Raw genomic sequence first — 22,523 nt, 5'->3', positions numbered from 1 at the left:
GCCGTGTAAACTTTAGCAATGTCCCTACACATGCTTGGGGACTCCGAAGACATGTTCCTGTCAACCTGCTCCTAAATGCTGTGGATTTGAGTAAGTGGGCTATGTGCACTCGACATTAGGAAACGAGTAACCCAGAGGGGAGTGTGGATTTTTCAGTTGCATGAATCGGCTGCCCTTAAAGGGTAGGGCTTTGCGCGTGGCCAGCAACTTTTTCTTTGTCGGCCGACTTTGCATTTGGCATATCAATAGTGGCCATGGGTTCGGCCGGGCCGTCATCAGGTAGCCAGCATCCCCTCTTGGGTGCCGGGCCACTGGCCTGGCTGAAATCCTTCCTAGTGGCCCAGTGGGCACCACTAAAGTGGCTGCAGAGCTCCCCTTTAAAAGATGTTGTGACGCGTCAGTGTGATGTGGCACATCTGCATCGTGCTGACATCATCAGCATCACACTGATGTCATCAGTGCGGCGCTGAGCGGCGCTGCCCATTACCGCCCCCAACAATTTTTTTTTTTAAGTGGCCAATTCCGAGAGATTTAGCCATTCGACTCTGCGGGCACTACATTTCCGGATTATTCGAACTGTATGCCCCAATACCGGACGCGGGGCAATTTCGGCCCCATAAAGTTTTCAACACACTTTCATGTTGAACTTCAGTATTGAGTGTTCATTGACATCCTCCTGCACACCTGAACTCCAGGAGACTGGAGTTAGACTGATCACTCCGAACTTTAAAAAAGTTTTGAAACCCTTAACTGCTTGGAGCTTTCAGCCCTCCTACTTATCGAATTACTGAATTTGAGTCTGAAAATGTACTGTTACTTTTTTGTTGTTTTAAAGAGAGGACCACTTCGCAGCAATGCAAAAGTAGCACCACAAGAAGGTGAGTTTGAATCGAAGTCCTGAATGATTATTGCACTCAGTCTTAACTGGTATGGTTACTAAAGAGTGATACTGACATCATAGGAGGTAACATCTGGAGGCTAGATTGGCTTGCTTTCCCAATCAATAAGGGTAGAGTGGATACAATAGACTAATGTGGGGGGGGGGGGGGTCATAGGGAAATTCTAACCACCAAAAATGTATTTGACTTGAAATGAATCCATCGCCGGCTGCCGAAACTCTTTACTACACCTGCGTTATCTACAGACCTGACTTCGCCAATGGTCTTCTATCCCCCCCCCCCGACCCAAGTATCACCCAACTTAAATTTCAAACATACAAAACTCTGCTATCTGTGTCTTGTCCCAAACTAAGTCCTTCTCACCCACAGGTCCTTAGCAATTTCCAATGGCTCCCTGTGCCCCAATGCACTGATTTACAATTCCTCTTGGAGCTCGCTCCACCATATTTCCATAGCGTTCTTCAGCCCCACATCCCAGTTTACATCCCACGTTTTTTGGAGCATGATGAATCATGTGCCTTCCCTCAGCGCCCCCGCCCCACCCACCACATCCCCCTCCAACCAATTCCACCATCACTTGCACAGCCATCCGGGCCTGCACTTTGAATTCTCTTACTAAACTTTTTCGCCTTGTTACATCTTTCCCCCCTCAAAAGCCATCTCAGAACCTACCTTTTCAACTATGTCAGTCACCGCCCCTAACTCCTGCTTGATGTCTTATTCCCCTTCCCACTTTTTGGGAAGTGTGTTTGTACAGTTCACTATGTTACAATTTATTTGTTTTCAAAGTCTGTTTTTTAAATTCAAAAGCAAAATACTGCAGATGCTGGAAATCTCTCTCCCCAGATGCTGCCTGACCTGCTGAGGATTTCCAGCATTTTCTGTTTTTATTTTGGAATCGCCCAATTAAAAAAAAACTACAGGGCTGTTCAAATTCATGACATGCTCAAAATGAGCAGCAGATTTTATAAGTTATGCCATTGTCAACAAAGTAATGTAGGGCAATTACTCCTGAATGTACATATCATTCTGTGCAGATTTTTGAAACAGCTCCAGAAACTGTCATTACAGAAATAATAGCTGACAATTGTGACAATTAATATAATTGTTCTGAGGTAGGCATTTCATAATGTGTTCCATGTTCATATGTTGGAGTCCTATGTACATTCATTGGAGTTCTATGTTCATATATTGCAGTCCTATGTGCATTTATTGGAGTTCTATGTTCATATATTGCAGTCCTATGTACATTTATTGGAGTTAGCATTTATTGCAGTTTAAATGAGCTTTATTAAACCAGGGTTTGTCTTTGAGTGGAATAATTGCAATATTGCAGTTGATTTGAATGAGATGTCTGCTGCAGTACATCTGGAATTTAACCTTTGACAGAAGTAATTCTACTGCTGCCAAACTGTATTTTGATATGGCTTGATTAATTCTGATGTGTTTTTATAAAATCTTTTTTTCATTAGTTATATTTTTATTTTCATGCAGCTATTCCAACAGCCTTTGCACTGTGATACTTTAATACTGAATTAAAACTTGAAGGCTAGAATACAACAACTTGAATTTATATAGTGCCTTTAATGTAGTAGAACACTCCATGGCACTTCACAGGAGCATAATAGCCAACAACTGACACCTCAGCCAAAGAAAGAGACATTGGGACAGATGACCGAAAGCATCTGTTTTAAGGTTTTAAGGAGCAACTTAAAAAGAGAGGTGGGGAGGGAATTCCAGAGTTTAAGGCCTAGATGTCTGAAGGCACAGCCACCAATGGTGGAGCAAAGGAAGTGGGGATGCACAAAATGCCAGAGTTGGAGAAACACAGTTTTCTCAGAGGAGTGCAGGACTGGAGGAGGTTATAGAGATAAGGAGGGTGAGGAATTTGAACACAAGCAGAATTTTAAAATCGGAGCATTGCTGGACTAGGAGACGATGTAGTCACCGAGGATTGGGCTGATTGGGACTTGCTGCGAGTTAGGATACAAGTAGCAGAGTTTTGGATGAGCTTAGGTTTGTGGAAGGTGGGAGGTCAGCCAGGAGAGCATTGGAATAGTCAAGTCTGGAGATAACAAAAGCATGGATGAGAGTTTCAGCAGAAGTTGGGCTAAGGCAGAGGCAGAGACAGGCGATACTGCGGAGGTAGAAGTAGATGGTTGTTGAGGTGGGGAAGATACGAGGTCGGAAGCTCAGCTCAGGATCAGATAGAAGGTCAAGGTTGCAGATGGTCTGGTTCAGCTTGAGGCAGTGGCCGAGGAGAGGAATGGAATCAGTGGCTAAAAAAAGGGATTTGTGGCGGGGGCCAAAGACAGTGGCTTCAATCATCCTAATGTTTAATTGGAGGAATCTTTGGCTCATCCAGGACTGGCTAAATGCTTTAAGGAAGAAAATGTGTCTAAGGCTATTTCCTTCGCATTTTTTAAATATGCAAATACTTAGCATAGCAACACATGGCCAATGGAAGCATGCGTGTAGAGGAAATGGAGGGATTGTCTTAGTACTTCCAAGTTACGCAATACATTTAAGAATTCCATGCAGGTGGCGGCGTAGCACTTGGTGCTACAATGGATGAAACGCTAATATGCAGATTCCTCATGCGGTATGTTTCCATTCTTGCCATGCTGTCAAAGTGGAGCAGTGAGCAGGAGCCAAAAATGTCTTCATTGAAAACAGACCACTAAGTCACCTGATGCTATTCTTATACATCTCGACACAACTGGCTCAAGAGAGGATACAAAGTATGTTTCCTGGTTTTACTCTTGGCCTGCACACTGGCTCGTGGTAAAGAGGGCAAGGGACTTCAGGAAAACCCACAGCCAACTGTGAAGTGCAGTTACTGTTATAATGTAGAGGAAGGTGTGAAATTGTTCTCTAAGTAGTTGTCGAGTGTCAGAAATCATTGATTACTTAGGAGCAATCAATTAACTTAAATACTTATATTTGACTGTGACGAAAAGGACTTTTATTTATCAGCATTTGATACTACAGTTTGGAAATGTATGGGTTTGTGCTGAGTAAACATTTTTCTTTGGTTTTCATAAATTATTAAAACTACAAAAGGAATTAGCCTTAAATACATCTCTTTCTTTGCTACCCATACCACTTGACGCAGTTCCTGGGGCCTTGAAGGTACTGAATGGTGTCTCTACTCCAATGTGAACTATGGTGTTAAGAAGGGGCTGGTGGCTGGGGTGCAACGGCCACCACACATTAAAAAAATCCACGCAAAGGCATCTTCCACCCTTCACGATGTAGTTCGGGATCCGGAATATTAGGTCCTTCATTGAAACACCTGTGAACTCATCCTTTTTTGGCGTGGAAGGAAGCCATCCTCGATTCGAGGGACTGCCTATGATGATGATGATAATGAGGGAAGAATGGGACTGGTGGTGAATCTTTGTCCCTTTACATGCTTCTGTCAATAGAACAAGTTGCTTGTTTGGATTCTTCAGCCTCGTGTGATCTGAGATGTAAGGTTCTGCCACTGAAAGCTAGTTTGATGATACAAATTGTGGTTAGTCATTCAAGATGGGAGTGGTGATTAGTATCTCAAGGCTAGGGGAAGGAATTGAGCACGAAATGGGACCTGTTATTGATGTTGTATTTATGTGTGTTGGTAATCTGATCCTATTTTGATTAACTGTTTTTCCAGCTAATTTATTGAGAATAACTAATTGTATAGGTTCTGCTGACTACAAAATCCATTAATACATGTTGTTAACAGTTGAGCAAATACTAAAAAACCTAGATTTTGCTAACCTTATTCTGAAACCTTTCACGTTAAATTGTATGCCTAAAGCTGCTATATCCCACAAATTCTGTTGATTAAAAATTTTACAGCTAACACTCTCTATCCTTATCCCCGAGATTCCCCAGTTCCTGAACAAATGCCAGAGATCCAGGCAAGCGACTTGCCCCCAAACCTCTGCCCTATATTACTCTGAACCGTTCACTATGAGGTGTGTGAGACAGCCCCTGGTGACACTTCCTCCAATCTTCACTCCCCGGCAATAGTGCCAGTCCTTCGTACTTTACCGCAGCAACTTGGCTGAGATCTGAAAACAGTGGAAGATTAGAAACATGAACCCACTTCCCACTTTTTGTGGTCAGTGCATTGGAAAATTAAAAATATTTAATAAAATTTCAAAAAGACCGAATCTTCCATGTGGGCAAGATCCTCACTTGATGCTTTCCAAAAGAAAATAGAACTGTGACACATTTCATCTAAATTCTATAAATGGTTGCCCATTTATGGAAGACAGCCATATTGCTGGAACTTTAATCTGCACACCATATAGTTCCGGAGATTAATATTCCACCCAACCGATTGGGCACTAGTCTGAGTTCAAAAGGCAAGTTCTAGTTACATTTGGCTTACAATGGAGACACAGGTTGATCAAGGATGTCTTGTCTAATATTCTAACCCATTATCTAAGCTAAATTTCTCAGCATCACCACAACAGAAATGCTGGAGGCAATATGACCGAAAGGTCCAATGTGCTTCGATCTTCCCACATTTTCAATAAAATGTTAAAATCAACTCTGACCTTATTTGTCCTATTTCTAAATAAATAATAAATAATGTGGACCATTATAGAACATTTTATTGACAGTGAAGGCAAAGCGCAGCTGAACATTTAGGGGCCGGAATTGCTCCCCCCCGACGGAAATGCGGCACACTTACCCTGTTTGAACTGTTTTCACTGCTGCGGTGGATGCGGTGGCCTCTTACGCAAAATTCCGCTCTTTAGCTTTTTTTTCCCCGAGGGGCCTGGAAATCGGTCATAATGGGGGCGGAAGTGTGGCGGAGAGCGAAAGTTCGCACACTAGAGGGGCGGAAGTGGGGGGCAGGCGGAGTAACCGCCGCTGTCAGTCATCACTTAAAGGGGAGAGCCGCAATTCTTTTAATTAGGTCCACTGGACCACCGGGGAGGGTTCTGGCCGGGCCAGCGGCCTGGCACCCAAGAGGGGGTGCCAGGCTGCCTGTTGGCGGCCCGGCCAAATCCAGGGGTATAATTGTCAGCCTAACCTGGCAGTCGGCGGGAAAAAAAGTAAGATGGCGTCCTTGGCAGTGCGACCTCCCCTTTAATGGTGGCCACAATGGCAGTTTGAACACACTTCAAGTACAGTGCACTGACCGAAATAGCTGTTAGTGGCACTGATAGGCGGCAGCAACATTTTCTCAGCAGAATTTCGCATTCGGGGGGGTGGGAACATTGGTGGTGCGCACTCTCATAACGCGCTTAGGACGAATCGGCGGCAGTGGGGCGGAAGTCGGGGGAGCAGGTCTCCGCCGGGATACCGCAGGATGGCAATTTTCCAAATGGTGGCCATCCCACTAAAAATCGGCGGTCATTCCACTCCATAGTGTGGCCGCCGATTTCCGGCGGTAACAGGTCTTCAGAGAAGGGGCAATTTCGGCCCCTTATAATCTAAGCCATAAATGCTGGAAACAAAGATAAGGTGCATCAAAATGAGAATGCTTTTCATCAGTGCTCACCTCTTAAGTACCAATGAATGTGCAAACATTAAGAAGCACAGCAAAATTGCTGTGGCATTGCTAATGGGAAGTCTGGGGCCTGGAGCATGGTTGTAACGTTTGGTTGCTAACCTGAACTATCCCTTTAAGGCAAGTGCTCGAGTACACTTTACAAATCCAGATAATTGTAGCTGGTTGTAAATTCCTGAGGTGAATTTGCGGTCAATGCGTTGCTTGTAAATTTTAGACTGCAGATCAGAAGAATTCTTGACGAATGCCTTACTTTTTTTAAAGATTGTTTTACATCTGTAACAGTGACATCTGGAGTGTGATGGACACATGTTGATCCAAGACTTGTCCAATATACTAGTAGATCTCCTGTGACATTCCTCATGGGGTTAATTGGATGATATGCTTTTTTTTAAAGCCTAGGATTAACCTGCAGTTCTGTTTGTACTGGTACAAAGCACAATGGGCTGTGAATGAAGTATTCATAAACCAGAACTTCAGAAAAAATGTCAAATAATTCACAGTACTTTACAGAAAAAAAGCAATACTCAAGACATATGGGCCAGATTTCACCTACTCAGACAATGGACAGAAATTCAGAGTGATTATTTGCAACGCATTTTTGACTCACTCTGCGCACGCGCGCTCGTTTCATACCGCTCATGCGCACTTTATCCAGTGGCGCATGCACAGTCCCAATCGGAGTGGCGGCGGTGGCCTGCACTGCCAGCCTCTGCGCGGAGAAGGTCAGGTAATCCTTTGGTGGCCAGGATGGAGGGAGGAGTGGGGATCAGGGAGAGAGAGGATCGAAGGGGGAGAGAGAGAGTCAAAGGAGGGGAGAGTAGAGAAGGTCAGGAACTCGGTGAGGGCGGGGGAAGAGCACAGAGTGCAGAGTGGGGATGGGGGAAGAACGTGATCCAGATCTAAGGGGGGGGAGGGGGGGTGGGCAATGAGAGCAAGAATGTGATCCGTGTGGGAAGACAGATCACGTTCTCCCCCCTCTGTTAGATGTGGATCACGTTCGTCCACTGCCACCCCTCCCACCCCACACTCTTTATGCCCGCACCATGCACCCTCTCTCCTCCGCCTCGACCTGATTCCTCGGAAAGCCCTGAGCATGTGTGGCAAGTGACATAATTGGAATGGACAAAATCTGGAAGTCATGACACTGTCACTATTCACTTCATACCCAATAAACCTGTTAACAAACCTGGCCGTCAGAATGAATGAATGACTCAAATTATACATTGCAAAGTACTTGATTACTCAGGCAGGCAGGATCTAATTACACATTCTGGACAAACTGCTGGGTGTGTCTAGTCATCCAAGGGGACCAATCAGTTCTTCGGTGTTGCAAATACACACAACCGCAGAAAATCTAACACTATGTTCAGCTGCAGGTTTACAGCAGTTCAGGTTTGGTGGCAGAAGGAAAAGTAAAAAACATGAAAGGAACGTATGCCTATATCAGGAATGGGAGGAAGTGGACAGTATAGTAAAAGAGAAGAATATTAGTGGAACAAATGAGGGGCTGGATTTTCCTCCGTTATCCCACCCCAAATTCGGTGGATAAATGGGATTGTGAGGATTACAGCTGCCTCCCTGCGCCAACTTTAATTTCCCTCCTCCCGCCTCAGTGGACTGCTGCTGGCTGCCCCTTCCCCACCAACCACATGTAAATGCTGTGGACAGGGCTTGGCTTACCAGTGAATATTCCTCCCCTTTTATTGGCATTTATGGCACCACCAGGAGAACGGTGATGGTCAGCCCGGGTACTGGCGGTAAGGCCCCAAACTTTGTAATTAGAAGGAGACAGCCCTTCTCCTTAGCCCCCGTACATTTACCTCTGCTGAAGCTTACAATGTAAATCGATTTGTTCATCTTCAGGATTCTTCTACCTCTTTAGATCTCTCACTGCCTGTTGTGGTGCTGTAAGCACTGCCTCATTCACCTTGTCGCCACCGGTGGACTCCCTCTGAGCAACAAGAAGCCTGATTACACTTCAAATGACCCCTGACCCAGGAAAATGAGTCAGGGTCAGAACAGAGTTAGAAGTCCCATCCCTCATGAGAAAAATCCAGTCGGTGGTGTACAACTTGTATTTATATAGCGTCTTTAATGTTGTAAAACATCCCAAGGTGTTTCACAGGAGTACTGAGACAACAAATTCAACACTGAGCCACATAAGGAGAAATTAGGTGACCAAAAGCTTTGCCAAAGAGGTAGGTTTTAAGGAGCATCTTAAAGGAGGAAAGAGCGGTAGAGGCAGAGAGGTTTAGGCACGGAATTCCAGAGCTTAGGGACTAGGCAACAGAAGGCACGGCCACCAATGATCGAGCGATTATAATCAGGGATGCTCAAGAGAGCAGAGTTAGAGGAGCGCAAACATCTCAGGGGGTTTGTGGTGCTGAAGAAGAATACGGAGATAGGGAGGGGAGGCCATGGGGGGGGGGGGGGGGATTTGAAAACAAGGAAGAGAAGTTTGAAATTGAGGCGCTGCTTAACCAGGAGCCAATGTAGGAAGACAAACAAGAGATGGGAAAAGAAAAAGGAAAAGCAAAAATACAGGCATATGGAAAAGCTTTTATTTTTGTCACTAATTTACAATTATGGAAGAAATACTTTGGCAGGAAACAACAAGGGGAAGAAATCAGAGGGGAGGTGGATTTGGCTTCCAATATTTGGCTGATCAAAGCAAATATATATTATCTTCTTTTCAATTTATAGTTCCTTTAATTTGAACTTTTTTGAAGACAGGTCAGAGTTTATTTACAAAAATAGTGCAACCCTGTAATACAATTTGTATGGCTGCACAACTGCAAGTCATTATTTCTTCTGTAAAAGTATACTTCCCCTGCCAACTAGACTAGCCAGACTTGTCAAATACACTTTGTAAACAGCTGTAGTCTAGCAAGAAAAATACACTTCGGCATACTAAACAAATACATAAAATCTCTAGTGAAGGCAGGCTTGGTCCCTGATTGTATCCCACAAGTTGCTGAGATTGAGATCACACATTGAGATTGAGCACACACATCCCACATTCACACTCTCACTGGCGCTCTCATACTACCTATAATTACAGCTCAACATTTGCCGTGGAATCTTCATCCCCTGAACATGACTCAGATTACCAAGTTTAAGCCATCCCATCTATCAGATTACCCTGTTACACAATGCAGGAGTTGAAGTCCTAAATTGAACATGTTTTAAACATCAATATGAAGTTTAAGAAAAGGAGTTTTCCAGTCATATCTTTGTCATCCATCCACCTCCCCCTGCCCCACCTACACCCCACTCCACCACTTTCACTGCTACCCAGAATGCCCATCAAATCGTCACAGTATTGCTAAACTGGGAACAAATGCATAATTGTAAAAGGAACAAGGGTTTAGATTCACGAAGTGGGAGGTTCCAACTATTTAGTTAATTATTTTTTCTTCGCTCTTTGATGTTAAACCCTTGATGAGAAATGACTATGGATTTTCAGTTCAGTTCTTTAAGTGAGTAAATTTAGAGTGTAAAATGAAGGTTTACCTCTTAAATTATAGGTGGCATCAACTCTTTGCTTAACGAACAACCTCTGCAACTCCCCACTGATTTAGGCAGATTCTCTATTCTTTGAGTTTGTCCATAACCATTAATGTGAAATAATTCTTACTATACATTTTACTTATGATCTCTTCATTTTGAAATTACATGCCCTGGTTCCTCACAAGAAACTCTTAGTTTCAACTTGACTAATTCTCTTCAGATCTCCTTTCATTTCTTTATGTGCTGAGATGTTTTCTATTGGACTCTTGGGCCTTCTAAACTGTTCCAATTACTTAATAACCACTTCTTGCTGTTTTGTTGTTGTTTTAATATTTAGACCAGCTCAAGAACAGTACCAAAGAATTTTATTTGCAAGTTGTTTTTGTTTTTCCCTACTATTTCCCTGCCCACCTCAGCCTGGGAATTGATAACCTATTCTTCTGTCTGCCAACTGCAGGAAGATGTGTGGAGGCAAAATGGAAAAAGATTGGATAAACAAATAAATCAGCCTGTAATGCTGCAAACTACAGTGAACTCTGAGTGGCTTACTTTCTCTTCCTCAGCGCTGGTCTCTTTCCATTCTATTCACTTGTGTGCAGACGGTCTCAATCCAGCTTGTTCTGGACTACTGGCAACTTGTTGTATTAATAATCTGTTCTTTCATCTTTACAATGTGGTAACTGTTATGTATTGATGCTTGGGTCACTAGGCATCAGGGGGGGGCGCCACTGTCGGAGGTCATCGGACTGTACGTGCGTATGCACGGACCGTGGTATATAAGAGCGAGTACCATGTCATGTGCGCACTTTGGGTGCGAATAAAGTTGAACCAGATTTGCACCTGAGTGAGTTTACAGTTACAAGTCTTTCGAGTCATTATATACATTATATTTGGCAACGAGGTAACTTAAGAACCTTCGCATGCACAATGGGCACCATTGGAATTCTGGAGAGATTCATGGATGGCGAGGATTGGGCGGATTTTATCAACCGCCTGGATCAGTATTTCGTGGCCAACAAAATGGAGGAAGCAGGTGACGCAGTTAGGCGCAGGGCGGTTTTCCTCACCGTTTGTGGTCCAAACATTTATGGCCTCAAAGAATCTTCTCTCACCTGCACGTCCAACAGACAAAGAGTATGGGGATTTGTGCACTCTGGTGCGTGAACATCTCAAGCCAAAAGAGGGGATCATCATCTCACAGTATCGCTTCTACAGACATGTTCATGCTGAGGGCCAGGATGTGTCGGGATTCGACACCGACCTAAGACGTCTGGCTGAGACGTGTAAGTTCGGGAACACGTTGGAAGATATGCTGTGAGATTTCTTTGTGATCAGCATCAACCATGATGTGATCCTTCGGAAATTATTGGCTGCAGAAACGCTGGATTTGAGCAAGTCCATTGCGACTGCCCAGGCATGCATGCCGACTGATGATAGTTTAAGGCAGATATCATCAAAGAGTCGGAGCTCCACGGCAAGTACTGTAAATAACTCTGTCATTGTCTGGCAGAGCTGCTTATGGCAGGGCCTACTCGACTGCTTATGTTAAACCTATAGCTGCTCAAAGTCCGCCAACTGGTACGAATCCGATTTCACTCTGTTGGCGTTGTGGGGGCAATCATCGGCCTCATCACTGTCGGTTTAAACAGTACATCTGTAAAAGCTGTTCGAAAGTGGGGCACCTTCAGAGAATGCGCCCACAACTGAGCAGGTGTGCTGCCACTCTTCACATTGCTGATGATGACCAGTCCACTGCTGGCCTGGATACATAACCCGAGGAGCAAGTGTATGGTCTGCATTTGTGGGAAAGAGCCAGCCGGTAATCGTTAATGTTAAGCTGAATGGCATGCCTGTAGCAATGGAGCTAGACACGGGTGCGAGTCAGTCGATAATGAGCCAAAGGACATTCGATAAGCTGTGGGACACTGAGGCTGTGAAGTCTAAGCTGAGTCCAGTCAATGCCAAGTTGCGTACTTACACTAAGGAACTCATACCGGTGATTGGCAGTGCAGTAGTCAAGGTGTCGTATGATGGTGTGGTTCACGACTTACCATTATGGATCGTCCCAGGCAATGGTCCAATGCTGTTTGGCAGGAATTGGCTCGAGAAAATCAAGGAATGATATCAAAGCGTTGTCCTCAGTGAATGACACTTCATGTGCTCAAGTGTTGAAGAAGTTTCCTTCTTTGTTTGAACCAGGCATTAGCAATTTTACTGGAGCCAAGGTGCAGATTTACCTGGATTCTGATGCAAGACCTGTCTATCATAAAGCTCGATCTGTTCCGTACATGATGAGGGAGAAGGTCGAAATTGAGCTCGACAGACTCCAACGTGAAGGGGTCATATCACCGGTCGAATTTAACGAATGGGCCAGTCCTATCGTTCCTGTGTTAAAGAGTGATAGCACTGTCAAGATCTGTGGAGACTACAAGGTTACGATTAACCGATTTTTGAAACAGGATCAGTATCTGCTACCGAAGGCTGATGACCTGTTCGCCATGCTAGCTGGTGGAAAGTCGTTCACTAAACTGGATCTGACGTTGGCCTATATGACAAAGGAGCTTGTCGACACTTCGAAGAAACTCACCTGCATCAACACCCATAAAGGACTGTTTGTCTACAACAGGTGTACTTTTGGAATCCATTTGGCTGCAGCCATATTTCCGAGAAACATGGAGAGTCCACTGAAGTCCATTCCTAAAACTGTCGTCTTTCAAGATGACATTCTGGTCACAGGTCGCGACTCTGCTGAACATCTGAATAATCTTGAGGAAGTCCTACATCATCTGGACAAAGTGGGACTCAGGCTGAAACGTTTGAAGTGTGTCTTCATGGCACTTGAAGTTGAATTCCTGGGGAGGAAGACTGCTGCTGATGGCATCAGGCCTACTGATTCAAAAACCAAGTCCATCAAAAATGTATCCAGACCTCAGAATGTGACGGAGCTGCGTTCATTCCTTGGGCTACTCAACTACTTTGGTAATTTGTTACCCAGATTGAGCACTTTATTTGAGCCACTGTACATGCTGCTCAGAAAAGGCGACAACTGAGTCTGGGATGTATCTCAAGATAGAGCTTTTGAGAAAGCCAAGAATCTGCTCTGTTCGAACAAGCTGCTTGTTCACTATGATCCATGTAAGCGTCTTGTATTGGCCTGTGATACTTCATCATATGGGGTTGGCTGTGTACTCCAACAAGCAAATGAGTCGCATAAGCTACAACCTGTTGCGTATGCTTCAAAAAATTTGTCAAAGGCGGAAAGAGCTTACAGCATGGTAGAAAAAGAAGCTTTGGCCTGTGTGTATGGGGTCAAAAAGATGCATCAGTACCTGTTTGGTCTTTGTTTTGAACTTGAAACAGATGACAAGCCACTCATTTCATTGCTTTCGGAAAACAAAGGTATTAATACCAATGCATCGTCCCGTATCCAGAGGTGGGCATTGACATTGTCTGCCTATGATTATGTTATTCATCATAGACCTGGCATTGAGAATTGTGCCGATGCACTGAGTCGTCTGCCGTTGCCCACACCTTAAGTGGAGACGCCTCAACCTGCAGATCTACTGTTTGTAATGGATGCTTTTGAAAGTGAAGAAACTCCTGTCACTGCTCAACAAATGAGGATCTGGACCAGCCTTGATCCTATTTTATCAGTTGTGAAACATTTTGTCCTCAGTGGTGATTGGTCTGCAATACCTATGGAAATGTGTGAAGAGACCAAACCTTACAACCGTCGCAAAGATGAACTATCCATTCAGTCAGATTGTCTATTGTGGGGCAATCATGTTGTTATGCCTAAGAAAGGCAAAGAAAAATTTGTACGTGAACGACATAGCACTCAACCTGGTATTGTCGTGATGAAAGCCATTGCCAGGGCTCATGTTTGGTGGCCTGGAATTGACTCTGATCTGGAATTATGTGTACATCAGTGCAATACGTGCACGCAGCTAAGTAAATTACCAGCGGAATCTCCGCTGAGTCTTTGGTCATGGCCATCCAAACCATGGTCGAGGATACACATCAATTTTGCGGGCCCTTTCCTGGGAAAGATGTTTTTTGTTGTGGTGGATGCATATTCAAAGTGGATAGAGTATATTATTATGTCATCCAGTACGTCCACCACTACTATTGAGAGCCTTCGTGTCATGTTTCCTACTCATGGTTTGCCTGACATTGTTGTGAGCGATAATGAATCTTGCTTCACAAGTCTTGAGTTTCAGGAGTTCATGAAACTCAATAATATCAGACATGTAAGATCTGCTCCATTCAAATCTGCGTCTAATGGTCAAGCAGAGCGTGCAGTTCAAACGAACATGCAAAGCATGAAACGTGTGACTCAGGGTTCACTGCAGACTCATTTGTCACCTATATTGCTTAGTTACAGGACAAGACCTCACACGCTTACCGGGGTCTCCCCTGCTGAACTACTGATGAAGAGAAGTCTCAAGACCAGGCTGTCTCTTGTCCATCCTGATTTGAATGATCATGTTGAAAACAGACATCAAAATCAGCAATGGTATCATGATCATGCTGCTGTGTCACGTGACATCTCTGTCAACGATCCAGTTTATGTACTGAATTATGGTCAAGGTCCAAAGTGGATCGCCGGTACTGTTCACTGCCAAGGAGGGTAACAGAGTGTTTATTGTCGTGCTCAAGAATGGGTAAACATGCAGGAAATATGTTGATCAGATAAAACTGTGGCACACGGATGAACCGGAACCGGTTGAGGAAGATGCAGTCAGTGACCAACCAACCAATGTTTATTCATCAGAAGACTCTGCTGTCATGACTGAATTTGGACTTTCAGTCTCTGATAGGGTCATTACCACTCCCATCGGTTACTCAGCCTCCAGTCATAACTGACTCAGAACGCTCCCCCAGAACTGGAGTTGAACTGAGACGATCAACTTGTGAGCGAAAAGCCTCAGACCATCTTAATTTGTAAAGCGACTGATACTAAGATCTTGAAGGGGGATGTTGTTATGTATTGATGCTTGGGGTCACTAGACAACAGGGGGCGCCACTGTCGGAGGTCATTGGGCTGCACGCGTGCGCGCACGGGCCCTGGTATATAAGAGTGAGTACCATGTCATGTGCGCACTTTGGGCGCGAATAAAGTTGAACCAGGTTTTCACCTTAGTGAGTTTACAGTAACAAGTCTTTCAAGTCATTATATACATTACAGTAACATGCTAATTCATTTCTTGAATTATTGTATCTCTTATTCCAACACACCAAATCCAAAATCCTTGTCCTCATTTTACAATTCTCTCCATGGCCTTTCCCCATCCTGATCTCTGTCACCTCCTCTAGTCTGAAGTTCCAGCCAGTGCCTGATATTCGTCAGACTCTGGACTCTTGTGCACCACCCCTCCCAGAGTGCCTCATCAGCTGGCAGCATTTCAGCTGTCTGGATCCTACCTTCAGGGAATCCCACCATTAATGGATGGAAAAATCAAAGATAGCGCTCCCATAATTTCCTGATCTGTGTGAGCAGCAGGCAAAGCTCCCTGCTGGCAACGTGGACTTGGAAAATTGGCCACTATACATCTAATTAGCAAAATGCTAATAAATTGAGATCTTTACTATTATGTCCCTTAAGCAGTTTGGAAACTGTACAGCCCAGTTGGCAATATTAGCAAACGAACACTCGCACGTTCATATATTATTCTTCTGACGATTATTTTAGCAGAGGCAATATTAAAGTAAATTGATGAATGCTGCCATTAGACGGTTGACAAACGACTATCATACGAGTGTATTAAGGGTTCATTCACTAATCTTACCAACAGCAAGTTCTAGGCTTATGTAACTTTTATAATTTTATTTTGAGAAATTGTAGGCAACAGTTTGATTGTCTTTTTTAAATTGATCAAAATGTAACAACAGAATGGGATGGTGATCATCCTGTCACTGCTTCCCGACTTCTGGTACCCATCACATTTTCAAAATGGCAAAGTATGACAAGCAATTAAATCAAATTGAAAACAGACAATAAAATATAATTGGCTGCACACAAACTTTTAAAAGGATTGAAATTATAATATAAAACTTAGGGGTTTTGCTTGGTTGTGCTGTTCAGTTCAGTTAAGTCAAAATGATCAGCAATGTTTCTTAAAAGTTCTTGTCTTATTTGGGTACATACCTTAACACAGGCATTATCTTCATTTGGCTGTCCTTTGGTTAGATTGGCACATGCAATTCTCTCCTCCCCACATTCTTTCAGGGATTTTGTTGCCTCACACTCTGTGATAGACTTTGGTCTGCCTTGTATCCTAGAACTGTGATTCTGGAATGTAAAACAGATTAAAAGGTGCTGCCAACATCTGATTGCCATTTTGACAAAAAAGGGATTATGCCAAAAGGAGAGAAATTCAATTTACAAACAAGTCTGCTGTTTCAAAATTAAAAAAGGTTAAAATACAGATACATTTTAATTTAGAACAATGTTATTTGACTTTTATGTTTTGAAGAGATGTTAATTGCCTTGCTTTAATACGGTAGATTCAAAAAGATGCTCTAATTCTAAAATACAAAAAGCAAAGGTTTCCCACAGGCCATTTCTAAGAACTTATCTAAATTATGTGTAGTATACACCCAGCCCTGCCTTTGTGGGAGAATAAGTGAATGATTCTGTTGGAGATTATGCATTATAGTTCAAAACAATCTTGAAATTTTTGCCAATAGTAAGGAATGCCTTCTCCGTAAGGTTATCAACACTCGAATGAATTAGCCATCGCCAGGTATATGTGTGCTTTTGTTGTTACGTGGATACGGTGCTGCACACCTGATCTACAATTTTTAATAAGCCATGTTTCATTTTGAAAAAAATATTTGTAGAAATGCAAGCCAATGCTTCCTTGTTACAGAAACTGGAGGATGAAAATCATTTCTTCCCAGTTAATATGATGCATCGGATAGTAACAAGACATCAATGTAACCATCTTACTATGGGTGATGGCTAATAAAACAAATTAAGAAAGACAGGGGAGGAATTAATTTGCTCAAGGGAGAAAAGTCTAATGTAAAGAGAGGCTGCTGCATAAATTCCTCTGACAGGTATTGTCATTTTCACTATTAAGTAGTTGCAACGGAAAGGACAAACAGTCCATGGTGAGTGTATAGTGAGATGGGAAAAGGAATGCTGTTTGTGTTTCATAGACCTTTGATATGCTTCACTAGACCTGATATGTCTACGTTAAGAGTATTACATTAAAACCATGTTGAGAGCAGGGGCATAAAAGGTTGAGTTGATAACTCAATAATATGTTGCTTTTGGTTATTAAATGTCATGGTTCTGAGAGATGAATGTTTCACATATGCCCTATGACCAATGGATGAGATCGAGAATATGACACAAACCTTTTAGTCATTCAAAAGTGTCACTAACATTGTATACACTCTGCGAGTATGTATCATGGTTATTAAAGAATCCTGACTGCATCGTATGTCTAACAATTTGAAACAACAAGATACTATTACAGTGTGTGGTATCATTATTGAAAGGACGATTTGGTGTACACTTCAAAGCTTTCATTTAGTAAGAACAAATTAATTTTCTTATACATGTGAAAAACTACAGATTTGTAATTTTGTGTAAAGAGGAAAAGAATATACCTCAGAAAAAGCTGCAGAGTTTTCTTTCATTCTTAATTGTTCCCCATGGTTACTGGGTCCCGGTAACAATACACAGACATTCTTTAGATTTCTCCTTGGTTGTTTTTCCTGTGCACTCTCCACATTTGGGATCTTTTCTTTCTTCTTTACTTTCCGAATTGAGGCATACTCTGGTATGTCCATGTTTACAGCTGGTTCCTTTAAACCTGGTGACAGTTGCCTTTGAGACATGATAGGTGCTTCCATTTCATTAACCCCACATTCAGGTTTTGATTGCCTATCATGTTGAAGATTCGTACGATCTGGTTCATATTTTGTTCCAACACTTTCATACAACAAGTCTTCGTTAGAGTTCTCCTGACAAGGATAATTTTTAACTTGGGAATAAACAAAATCCGTATCACGTGCTTTTCTCAAATTAGGCAACTTTCCACCAGTGTAATTATTCCCAGGAATTTTGGGCAACTCTCTGTTCTGTCGAATTCTTGAATTTCCTGCCTCCTCCTCTCCCTCTTCCAAAAGTTCTGTTCTTGGCAGATGCAGATAGTTCATACTGGTTGCCCAACTTCTGAGACCATCTACGCACAAAGTGATAACATTTAATCATTATATCCAGTAATGTGGGCCCCAAGTTTTCACACGATAAAAAACGGGCGCCCCTCCGAGCGCCGGAAAAAAAACGCGCGATTCTGGAGCACCCTGCAGCTCCATGTCTGCTTGGCGCAGCGCCCAGGGGGGCAGAGCCTACCACTCGCGCCGATTTTGTAAGTGGGAGGGGGCGGGTACCATTTAAATTAGTTTTTTTCCTGCCGGCAACCCTGCGCGTGTGCGTTGGAGCGTTCGCGCACGCGCAGTGTGAAGGAAACATTGGCACTCGGCCATTTTTGTAGTTCTTTGTAGCTGTTTAATTTTTGAAATTTTTTTAATAAAAGCACATTGCCATCAGCACATCAGCACTGAGGCTTCTTGCAGCAGTGAGAAGGCTGCAGGAAGCCTCAGAAAGTTGAGGCAGTCGTTTCCTGACGGCCTCCCCCCCTGCCGTCGGGAAATGGCTGCTGAACTTGTGAGGCTTCCTGCAGCCTTCTCACTGTCTCCTTCCCCCCCGCCCGCTGTCTGGAACGAATGGCTTCCTCCTCCCCCCCCCCCGTGGGAACGAATGGCTTCCTCCTCCCCCCCCCCCCGTGGGAACGAACGTCTGCCTCCTTCCCCCCCCCCCCCCCCGCGGGAATGGCTGCCTCAACTTGTGAGGCTTCCTGCAGCATTCTCCCTGGCTGAAGCACTTTCACACAGGTAGGAAGATGGTTTGCTTATAAATTTTTATTCAGGTTGGATTTATTTGTATAATATTTGTATAAGTATAAATAAGGATTTATTGTAGAATTTAATGACTTCCCTTCCCCCCCACCTCGTTCTGGACGCCTAATTTGTAACCTGCACCTGATTTTTTAATGTGTAGACAAGGTTTTTTCAGTTCTACAAAAATCTTCACTTGCTCCATTCTAAGTTAGTTTGGAGTACGTTTTCACTGTGGAAACTTTGAAATCAGGTGTCAGTGGCCGGACACGCCCCCTTTTGAAGAAAAAATTCTGTTCCAAAGTGAAACTGTTCTAACTGACTAGAACTGCAGAAAAAAAAATGTGGAGAATTGCGATTTCTAAGATAGTCCGTTCTCCACCAGTTGCTCCTAAAAATCAGGCGCAAATCATGTGGAAACTTGGGCCCGTAATACTGATGAGCGCTTTTTTTCATGCAACCTTTTTAAGGGAAGAATTTAAGCTGGACACTATTTACATTTATTCAGCAATTTTAATATTTGGAGATCAAGTAGGAATTAGCAGGAGAGTTTGTGGAGGTGTCCAAAGGTTGAATGAGGAATTTTGAATGTAAGAGTCGAAAAGTAGATTCATGACCATAAGACTCTGATGGTGAGGGGGTTGGGGTGATGGGCAGGGCAGGGCACGGAGGTGGGAAATACAGTTATCACTCCGAAAGATTAAAGCATACTGTCTGCACGTCATTTCTTATCTGCCCTAAAACAAGCCATAACCAATTTTTACCCGACAATGTCCTTGACAGTGAATATTTGACGCTTTCAGCTGAAGGAAGTTAAAATCAGGGTAAAAGGAAGAGCGGCAATACGAATAATTAAATATGACATATGTCAAATATATTGATTGTGAATTTGCACTTAACTTTGCCATTAGTAGTTGCATCTATTCAAAATAAAGATAAATACAGATGACAAAGGTCATTTGGCCTATCGAGCTCATTCCTTCAAAGAAACCTACAAACCTCCTAAAATACAATCTAACCTCTTCACTTCAAGTTTTGTCCTCCACTGCCCCAACCAGAAAATCAGTCCAGATGTTAATCAATCTGTTTGAAACTTCCTGATTATCAGTCCTGAACTTGCCTTTTCCCTGCAGTCTTGTTTTAACTTAAAATAGTGTTCAGAATTAACCATTTTCATTCTTATGAGTATAATATGTACTTCTCTGGTTCACCTCCTTTCAAGGCTGAAGAGTTGAAGTTTGTTTGAACCTTCCATCTTAACTTAGTCCTCACACCTCGTTCTTTTTGTAACCATGCTGGGGAAAGTGCAGTTTATAAAAATCACTACTTTGTGTTTTTTACTTACTTTCACCATTGCAAGGCATCCTGTCAGGATCGTGTACTTCCATTTCAGGTGTATTAACAGGTCGAAGCTGTTGTATGTGGCCTACAGACTAAATACAATTCTATATCAATAAAATATATATTTGGTCCATTGGTACACTACATCAAGTCATTTTCATCTGATATATTTTATTAGTAAAACATGAGATATTAGAAATCTCCTCATCATGACTTACATATGACGGATTTTAAAAAGCATCAAAAATAAAGAGCAGCTTTCTAGCTCAGGGACCAATGATCCTGCCTCTCAATTGCATGGTCACTGGTTAAGGCCCAAGTTTGTCCATTACCGGTTGCCATAACCATTGAATGAGTTTAATCAGATTTAGTTTGGGAAATTGGATTGATTATCTCAATAGCAGGATGCACTTCATCAATGTGTCAGCTTGACTCAGTTAATAACACTTGCACCTCAGTCAGAACATTGTGGGTTCAAAGTATTTGAAGATTTATTCTAGGCTTCAACTTCAGTGCAGCATTGAGGGAGTGCTGTATTGTTGGAGGTGCTGTCCTTCAGATGAGATATTAAACGTAGGCAAATTTGCCAGTTTAGGTGAATGTCAGAGATCCTGAAGCACTATTTGACGAGAAGCAGGGAGCTCTCCTGGTGTGCTGCCCAACAGTACTCTGTCAACCAACACTTCCGAAAAATAGATTAACTTGTCATTCATTCCACTACAGTTTGTGGGACATCACTGCACAAAAAATGGCTGATGTGTTTGTCTATTATAACAACAGTGATTGCAGTTGAAGTATCTCCGTATACGTGAGGTACTTTGGGATATTGCTGAGAGATGCGATAAAGTGCTATGTAAATTCTTTCTTATCACAACTAGCAAAACCACAGAATGACATTGATGGAGTGTAAAACTGAGCAGCTTATGTTAGAAATATTCATCATTTTTCATAATGGTTATTAGAATATTAAAAGGCGCTCTTCCTCCACTTAGGGCGGTCTTTGGCCAGGGACTCCCAGGTGTCGGTGGGGATGTTGTATTTTATTAAAGAATATTAGAAGGTGGATGACTACAATGGATTTTAAAATGGATAACAGATCATTTGATCATTTCAGGTTTGAGGGTCAAATTCCAGTGAATGTCCCCACAAACCACCTATTGTACAAGTGCTGCCATTCTCAGTACATAGTGCTGTGGATTTCAATCATAGAAGTCAATTCACTGTGCTGCCAGAGTATGTCCTCTGAGAAAGCAGGGGGTCATTATGAAGGTATAGGCATGTCACCTTGATTTAAAATGGGTTGACTTAATGAGGCCACAAGATGGGGCTAAATTTCATTCAACGCGATGGTCTGTGATCCACTTATTCACGTTCTTTAGCTAAAGGAAACCTTTATGGAGTTGAGCTTCTGTGAAGGCTATCAAAACAAAATTGTAGATAAAAATGGAGATGTGCAATTTATGCTTTACTTCCATTCGGTTCACAGTTAAAAGGCTCAATTTCCCCCAATAATCTGCATCGCTTTTTTTGGCGTAAATTAAAAATTCCAAGTTTCCCCAAAGTTTCTGCGCCAGTGTAACTCGGTTAGTTACGATTTTTTTAGGTTGTTTTTTTTTTGCGTAACCGAATGTCTGCGTCATTTTTTCAGATTTATGCAAGTTTGACCAACTTACATTTCTCCTCGGGCAGCATATGTGACCACTCCCAAAAAACCTTCAGGGCACTTAAGAAAAACCAGCGCACGTTAAAAAAATCGGGGCAGAAAGACGCCATTGTTTTTATGCAAAGTTTTGGAGGGAGTCAAGGAGACATTAAATATGCATCATGAAGCTTAATTTTTACAAACTTAAAATGGAGAAAATGGAAGTCTAATGCAATTCTTTAATTTTAGATTTATTTTCAAAGTGCCACGCCACCACCGAATGTCTCCACACCGGGCTCGAGGTTCGGAGCGTTGGCCGGCCCTCGCCTGGACACAGGGGCTCGGCTTCAAAAGAAGCCCGGGGTCGGGGGGGGGGGTGGGCGGGGGGAGGTGGTGGAAGCCGAACTGAAGGCATGAGAAGCCTTACACTATGCAGCAGCTTCAAAAGCAGCCTGGGGGGTGGGCTGGGGAGGGGGGTGTTTGCTGAGGCCCTGTGTCCGGGCGAGAGAGAGATTCTGCCGGCTGACCCTCGAGTCCGGTGAGGAGTCGCTCGGTCGGTGGTACTTTGAAAAAAATCTAAAATTAAAGAATTGCATTAGACTTTGTTGCCCCAAATGTCCTCACTGAATGCTTGGCTCCCCGTTCTTAGCAAGCCTATTGCGCAGGCGCAGACCAGGGTGTGGTCCATACTAGAACGTCAACC

General features: G+C 43.1%; 1 protein-coding gene across 1 annotated transcript in view; it reads right to left on the bottom strand.

The window, feature by feature from the left end:
• The window catches only part of LOC139277050 (phosphoprotein associated with glycosphingolipid-enriched microdomains 1), a 149,835-nt gene that overhangs the window by 41,944 nt on the left and 85,368 nt on the right, over positions 1–22,523 (bottom strand). The window contains exons 4-6 of the mRNA XM_070895062.1: positions 20,183–20,270; positions 17,545–18,122; positions 16,073–16,216 (exon numbers count right to left, since the gene is read on the bottom strand). Of these exons, the coding sequence (XP_070751163.1) occupies positions 16,073–16,216; positions 17,545–18,122; positions 20,183–20,270 (810 nt within the window). The remainder of the gene's footprint in view (positions 1–16,072; positions 16,217–17,544; positions 18,123–20,182; positions 20,271–22,523) is intronic.

The sequence above is a fragment of the Pristiophorus japonicus genome, chromosome 12, assembly GCF_044704955.1.
Source record: "Pristiophorus japonicus isolate sPriJap1 chromosome 12, sPriJap1.hap1, whole genome shotgun sequence".
Classification (NCBI taxonomy): Eukaryota; Metazoa; Chordata; class Chondrichthyes; family Pristiophoridae; genus Pristiophorus; species Pristiophorus japonicus.
Note: the sequence above shows the minus strand (reverse complement) of the source record. Positions and strands in the feature narration are given on the sequence as shown.